Source organism: Sabethes cyaneus, chromosome 1 (assembly GCF_943734655.1).
Source record: "Sabethes cyaneus chromosome 1, idSabCyanKW18_F2, whole genome shotgun sequence".
Taxonomy (NCBI): domain Eukaryota; kingdom Metazoa; phylum Arthropoda; class Insecta; order Diptera; family Culicidae; genus Sabethes; species Sabethes cyaneus.
Genome location: NC_071353.1, coordinates 47,449,604 through 47,456,929, shown reverse-complemented (window position 1 = coordinate 47,456,929; position 7,326 = coordinate 47,449,604). Strand labels below are relative to the sequence as shown.

Here is a 7,326-nt window from a genome sequence, read left to right as displayed (position 1 = left end):
TCTGTCGCTTCCTGTAGCAAGCAGGTTGATTAGATTGGCCCTGTGCTGTATCTTCGTTAAGTTAGCAAATAAAGCATGGTATACTAGAAATTATGGTTAGTTGGTTACGCGTATGTATTGGTTCCTTGCATACAAGTTAGCCGAGTTTTCCAATTTTACTCTTTCTTAGAGCCTCTCATTCGCGATTCGCTAGATGGAATCTCTAAGCACGAAGGTTGCCGGCAGATTCTTCTTCTAGAAGAGTTCAATAAACTCTAGGGATGAAATAGTTAGATGCATGCAACTAAAGATAAAAGAGATGTTTGATCGGATTTGTATGATCGCAGAAATTCGCTATAGAATATTCGTTTTCCAACCAAATCTCGTTTGTTCTGAGGAGTTTCCCAATTTCGCTTCGATCATTTTAAACTGATCAGTGAACGAAATCGGAGTGTGTGTCTTGTGCTGTTTCGTGTTAGAAAAGGTTTGTGTCTTAGAGTGAGACACTTAGGATTAGTTAAATTTACTAAGTGTTATTTCATTAATAGGGAATAGATAGCGCAGTTAGGAGAAGTTCTTGCGTGGAGTCTTTGCTAGCCAGTGTGGTGGAAACAAAAGGTAAAGTGAATAGTTTGCTTTTAGGGAATTTGGCTAATACCGTCGAACAGCCGTTCGACGGCTTTTTGTGTTCCATTTGAAATTTCATTCAAGCGCTCGGCGAAAGCTTCGGACCACACCGCCAGCAAAGCACATCCACCCTCCTACCGCACACTTCACGAACGGCTGGTTATAGCACCGCTTCCAGCCGCCGGATTTCGGATCACGCCGCTTGGGAAAGCCCGCTGATCAGCCTGGTCGGCTTATGCTGCTGAGCGTTTAGGACGCCATTTTGTTATACGCCAATTTGCAGCTGCCGAACCAGGGTTTATGCGCTTGATGTCCATCGCGCAACATTTTGCTGCTTGGTAACGTCGTTGGATGGAGATAAATTAGGAACGGCCGCCGTAAGTAAAGTTCAAACCCTGCGCAGGTGATATAAACGAAACCTTAGCCAATCCCCAAACCCGAAAGAAGCTTTAGGGCAGATTCCACCCACGCAATAGAAAAGAGTAGAATGGCTCAAAAACCTAGGTATAGTTAAATGTTTGTTAAAAGTTTAGAATAAAATGTTCAATCTAGTTTGCGTTTCCCTAAGTTAAAGTCTGTTTATGGAGTGTCATTTGGTGTAATTTAGGTATTCCGAAGGTGTCTCACGAATCGCGTACATTTTAGAGTTGTGTTTGGTACTCCAAGTGGACTGCTTGGTAATACAGTCCCCGCACTCCGATTTCCTACATTGGCCAGTAATCTGGTTGTTCAGAGTTGGGCCAGTGAGGAAAAAGGTACGAGTCGGTGTGTGGATTGAGGATTTCGGATAGCGAGTTTCTGTGGTTAGGCTTCTTGAAAACGCGTAGAGTGAGCACCTTTGGTTGCATGCGTCCGCCTTTTGTCCCCTTAGTTGTTGAACTGACCCGCCCTGAGGCGGAGTTTCTGGCCGGGCAAGCCTTCACTTGGCAAGTGGCCCTCTAACGAGGTGGCGCTTAAGTCACTTGCCTAGAGATTCTAGGGAACGGATCGCGGACTGAGTTGGTCGTACTTCTGCAGGCTACATTTTTGGCGCCCAACGTGGGGCCACGTTTTTTTTTGGGAAACTTTAAATAACTTTAAAATTATTTCGGATACGTAGTTAGTAGAATAGGTTCACAAAAATTTTCTTTAGTTTAATATTGATTTATTATAGAGAATTATTATTTGCTTTTTATATTGCTTATTTGTATATATTGCTTGGTGTATTGTGTTTGTCGTGCTACTGTAAATATATATTTATCATTATCTTTTAAATTTAAATGGATACTGTCGCCATGTCGAACAGATTTCCGCATGCCGACCACCTCACGAATGAGGAGGTTGATTACGAGTTGTTAATCCGGGGCAAGACGGGGGAATTGACCAGTGAGCCAGAGGCTAAATATCGCCTTCTGCGCAATCTGTTCCATGAAGATATTCGTGAGAAGAGAGACTACCCATCTCCGTATACGGTGGAGCAGGAATTCGACTATATTGCGGGTAAGGTTGACGATTTAAGCAGAAGGTTGGAGCGTGGCAGTGATGAAAGAGTTGTATCCCGGCTGAAGCATTACGCTATGCGAATAGCTCGATGCCAAGCCGCGGATACGAATTCAGAGAAGATGAAACGGGAATTGAACGAATTTGTCCGAGAGATGTTGAGCAGATCTAATGGCAAGAAAACTTCCGACGAGAGACAGGGTCGGACAAGGGCGATGGACGCACGACGAAACTTCTCGGACGACTTAGGTAATGGTGATGATGGTGCCGTAGGTGGACAGGTAGAAGATGGTTTGCAGCCGGCGAACAGCGATTCAGCAAGACGAGATAGTTCGCAAGGTGCAGTTCCGAAGCAGCCTAAGGTAAACCGGGATCATACTGCGACACCAGAACGGCCAGAAGATCATCAGGCATTATTGAAGCGAATAGAGAGTTTAGAAAGGGAGTTAGCGAAGGCACGGATTGAAGGATCACGCCAAGGACCGGCAAGTCGGAATGAACTTCCGCGAGTAAATCGAACGGTCTCGGACAGCTATTTACCACAGTCTGGGAACGCGGGAAAGATGTCACGGGAAAGGCATTCGGCCAATTTTCCTCTACCACGGGCGGAGGAACCAGATCGAAGCAGATGGACTGGTGGTAGGTTTGATCGCTTCCAGCGCGCAGATTTCTCGCACGATGAACGTTTTGCCTCTCCCGACCGGTTCAATAGAAACCGTCATACCACGCAACCCGCTGGTAGGCATCGCGACCGTCACGCTGCATTTGAACAGGAGGACTGGGAGTCTAGTGATAATGACAGCCACGAGGAAGACCACGAAGTGTTCTACCGTCGAGGTAGGCACCATGGTCGAAACCAGCGGCGGATCAGTGACGAGGAGATTCGGGACGCAGACCGTCGGATGGAAAAGTGGCATCTGACCTACAGCGGAGATAGTCGACAACGCTCGTTAGAGGATTTCCTGCACAAAGTCTGCCGCCTAGCCCACATGGACCGTATTGCGAAAGACGTGCTCCTGCAACGAATCCATACGATCCTTAGAGGGGAAGCCTATGACTGGTATCTATGCTACTCCGACGAGTTCCTCACTTGGGAGGACTTTGAGGAAAGGTTACGGTACATGTACGGTAACCCCAACAAGGATCAAGGGACTAGGCAACGTATTTACGATCGCAAACAGCACCGAAACGAGACTTTCCTTTCATTCAAGATGGAGATAGAGCGGCTAAACAAACTGTTGACTACCCCGTTAGACCAGCACCGTTTGTTCGAGGTGATATGGGACAACATGCGTCCACACTACCAAGCGAAGCTTGCATATCGCACGGTTCGAACTTTGCGAAAGCTAGAGTTCTACGCGTACCGCATTGATGCACATGATCCCGTGTTCCGGCAACCAAGAGAAGGACCGCCACGACCACCGAACCGAATCCACCAGATTGAGGTGGAGAGGGAAAATGCCGATTCTTACGAGTCATACTCGGAGCCAGAAGAAGTGAATTTTGTTGGTCGTAAAGAGAGTCAGCAGAAGAAATCAACCGACGTGCCGAAAACTCACGCAAACTCCTCACGACAGCCGCCGGAACGCGTAGCCGAGCGTTCAAATCCATTATGTTGGAACTGTCGTAAAAACGGACATGTGTGGAGACAGTGCATGGAAGAGAAGCGAATCTTCTGCTATATATGCGGAAATCCTGGAGCCGTATCGACGAATTGTAATAGTCATCCGCGAACCGGAACGGTCGGAATGAACAGAGGGTCGGGAAACTAAGGCGGGAATGCGAGAGAGGGAGCGATAGCATTCCTGGTGATAAAAATGTTCCCCATGCGTATGAAGATCCTTTTCAGAAGGTGTGCGAGGTTCGTGTCCAAACTGGAAGCTGCCCACACATCACCGTACAGATTTTTGACGAGGAGTTCGATGCGCTACTAGATTCCGGAGCGAGTGTCAGTGTGACTAATATACCTGACATTGCTGAACGGAACGGGTTAGCACTCCAGGTCAGCCCGCTGAAAATTGTGACCGCCGATAAGACTATCCACGAGAGTCTGGGTTATGTATCATTGCCCGTGCGGTTTAGAGGATTAACTAAAGTCCTTCCGACGCTAGTAGTTCCGCAGGTCTCCCAGAAGTTAATCCTGGGTTACGACTTTTGGAAACAGTTTGGGATCCAACCCATGATTATGGGGGAAAATGGCTTCGAACGAGTGACCACGGTGGAAGCTGCAAGGCCCGGGGAATGTGATGCAGAAGTGAGATTGTCGTCGATTACCACGTTACCGGCGCTAAAGCCGTCAGGACCGGACGAGTCGCTCGAAATCCCCGCGTTGGAACTACCCGAACCTTCCAAGACCACGCCAGAGACAGTCGAGACCGAGCACGAACTGGCGGACGTAGACCGGAATCAGTTGATAGAAGCAATCAAAATGTTTCCGTGCACGACCGAAAACCGACTAGGCAGGACGTCGTTGCTGCAACATGAGATCGTGTTAAAGGAGGAAGCAAAGCCCTGTCGGCAACCACTGTATCGTTGTTCGCCAGCGATACAGGCTGAAATGGAAGCAGAACTGGAGAGGTACAAACGGATGGATGCCATTGAGGAATGTACCAGTGAGTGGGCAAGTGCCTTAGTCCCCGTTCGCAAGACGAATGGTAAACTGAGAGTATGCCTAGACTCACGGCGGATAAATAGCCTTACCAAAAAAGATTCCTACCCCATGCGCAATATGGGGGGAATATTTCACCGGCTTGGTAAAGCAAAATTCTATTCTGTGGTAGACCTGAAGGATGCGTATTTCCAAATTCCTCTTAAAGAGGAGTGCCGGGATTATACCGCCTTCAGGACGCCACAAGGATTATTCCGCTTCAAGGTTTGTCCGTTTGGCCTAACAAATGCCCCCTTTACAATGTGCCGACTCATGGATCGCGTGATAGGCTTCGATTTGGAGCCAAACGTGTTCGTCTATTTAGACGATATCGTCATTGCGACGAAGACGTTTCAAGAACACGTTCGGCTCCTGAGAATCGTAGCGAACCGATTGACGAAAGCGAACCTCACGATTTCTCTGGACAAAAGTCGGTTCTGTCGCAAACAGGTTACCTATTTAGGTTATCTGCTGACCGAGGAGGGGGTGGCGATTGACAATGGCCGTATCGCACCGATTTTGAACTACGCCCGCCCACGGAACGTGAAGGATATTCGCCGTCTGTTGGGCCTGGCTGGTTTCTATCAGCGGTTCATTCGGGAATACAGCCGAATTGTGGCACCGATATCAGACCTCCTGAAGAAGTCGAGATCGAAGTTTGTCTGGACTGATGCAGCAGAAGTGGCCTTCGGAGAATTAAAATCCGCGTTAGTATCAGCGCCTATCTTGGGAAACCCCGATTTTTCGCTGCCGTTTTCCATTGAATCAGACGCCTCAGATAATGCTGTTGGAGCGGCCCTGATTCAGCGCCAGGATAATGTTCCACAGGTTATAGCGTACTTCAGCAAGAAACTGAGCAGCACTCAACGGAAATACGCGAGTGTAGAGAAGGAGTGTCTAGGAGTGCTTCTAGCGATAGAACATTTCCGTCACTATGTCGAGGGAACCCGTTTTAAGGTTGTTACCGACGCCCGAAGCTTGTTGTGGCTTTTCTCTATTGGCGTAGAGTCTGGAAATGCGAAACTTCTGCGGTGGGCCCTGAAAATCCAATCGTACGACATTGAACTGGAGTATCGCAAGGGTAAGAGCAATATCTTGGCGGACTGTCTTTCCAGATCAGTAGAGATGATTGCTGTCCAGACCCTCGATGCCGAACAACGAAATCTAGCGGCAAAGATTCAGCTGGATCCCGCAAAATATCCAGATTTTCGTGTTGCCAGCGGTGAGATTTGGAAGTTTGTGAAGGTGGATGGGAAAGTGGAAGACCCCCGATTCCAGTGGAAACGTTACCCCGCAAAGCCAGAGCGCGCGGATATTGTACGGGAAATTCATGAAAAAGCCCACCTTGGTCCGGAGAAAACCCTGAATGCGGTCAAAGAGCGATACTACTGGCCGTTTATGAGTAGCGAGGTGAAGCGAACCTGCCAGAGTTGTCTAGTCTGCCAAATGAGCAAAGCTTCAAATCAAAATAGTACTCCGCCCATGGCTGAACAGAAGAAAATGGCCCAATACCCATGGCAATTCCTTGCGATGGACTATGTTGGTCCACTTCCAGCGTCTGGTAAAGCACGGAATACATGCTTGTTGGTTGTGACCGATTTGTTTTCGAAGTTCGTGATAGTTCAACCTTTTCGACAAGCAACGGCAGAGTCCCTGGTGAACTTTGTGGAAAACTCTCTATTCTTGCTGTTCGGAGTACCTGAAGTGATCTTGTCGGACAATGGATCCCAGTTTACCTCCGCATTGTTCAGTAACCTGTTGACCCGGTATCATGTCACGCACTGGAGGACGCCAAATTACCATCCGCAGGTAAACGATACGGAGAGGGTGAACAGGGTGATAACGACTGCAATTCGGGCTTGCATCAAGAATGATCATAGAGAATGGGCGAATAATCTCCAGCAAATCGCGAACGCTGTGCGAAACTCGGTCCACGATGCTACGCACTACACACCATACTTCGTCGTGTTCGGTAGGAACATGGTGTCCGATGGGAGAGAATATCGACAATTAAGGGATGCGCCAACTACAAGCAAAAGTCAGATTGGCAATGATGAAAAGGGAAAACTACTGGAAGACGTTAGAAAGAATCTAAAAGCCGCATACGAAAAGCATTCGTCATACTACAACCTGCGTTCCAATGCCAATTGCCCGACCTACTCTGTCGGGGAAAAAGTTTTGAAGAAAAATATGGAGCAATCGGACAAGGGGAAAGGGTTCTGTGCTAAGCTGGCACCGAAGTACATACCAGCGATAGTAAGGAGGGTTGTAGGGGCGCACTGTTACGATCTTGATAATACGCAAGGTCAAAGGCTAGGAGTTTACAACTGTAAATTCCTGAAAAAGCTTTCTGGAACTTAGTCCAACGTCTTCTTCAATTAATGGTTTGGTTCAACAGCTATGAAACTCTACGGAGTGCCAAGATTATAACAGACACAGTGAGGGACCAAATTTTCTAAGCTATGAAGCTCCACGGAGCGACTTCTATATAACAAGTTTCATAATGGTCATTGGTACTAATTGGGGTGAACTGGTTAATTGAGAGTAAAGGGTCAAAGAGTTAGGCCAGAAGAACTGATCATGAAGGGTTAGAA

General features: G+C 47.7%; 1 protein-coding gene across 1 annotated transcript; it reads left to right on the top strand.

Moving 5' to 3' along the window:
- The first annotated feature begins 1,880 nt into the window (after window positions 1–1,880).
- LOC128745649 (uncharacterized) lies at window positions 1,881–7,093 on the top strand. Its single transcript, XM_053842726.1, has 2 exons — window positions 1,881–3,827; window positions 3,935–7,093. Exons 1-2 carry the CDS (start codon window positions 1,881–1,883, stop codon window positions 7,091–7,093), a joined length of 5,106 nt encoding a protein of 1,701 aa, XP_053698701.1.
- Window positions 7,094–7,326: the final 233 nt, after the last annotated feature.

Excerpts from the sequence above, each read along its gene's own strand:
- LOC128745649 (XM_053842726.1), top strand. The coding sequence starts at position 1,881 with ATGTCGAACAGATTTCCGCATGCCGACCACCTCACGAATGAGGAGGTT. Across the intron at positions 3,828-3,934 it reads GTCATCCGCGAACCGGAACG|AAGGTGTGCGAGGTTCGTGT; the intron begins GTCGGAATGAAC and ends GATCCTTTTCAG.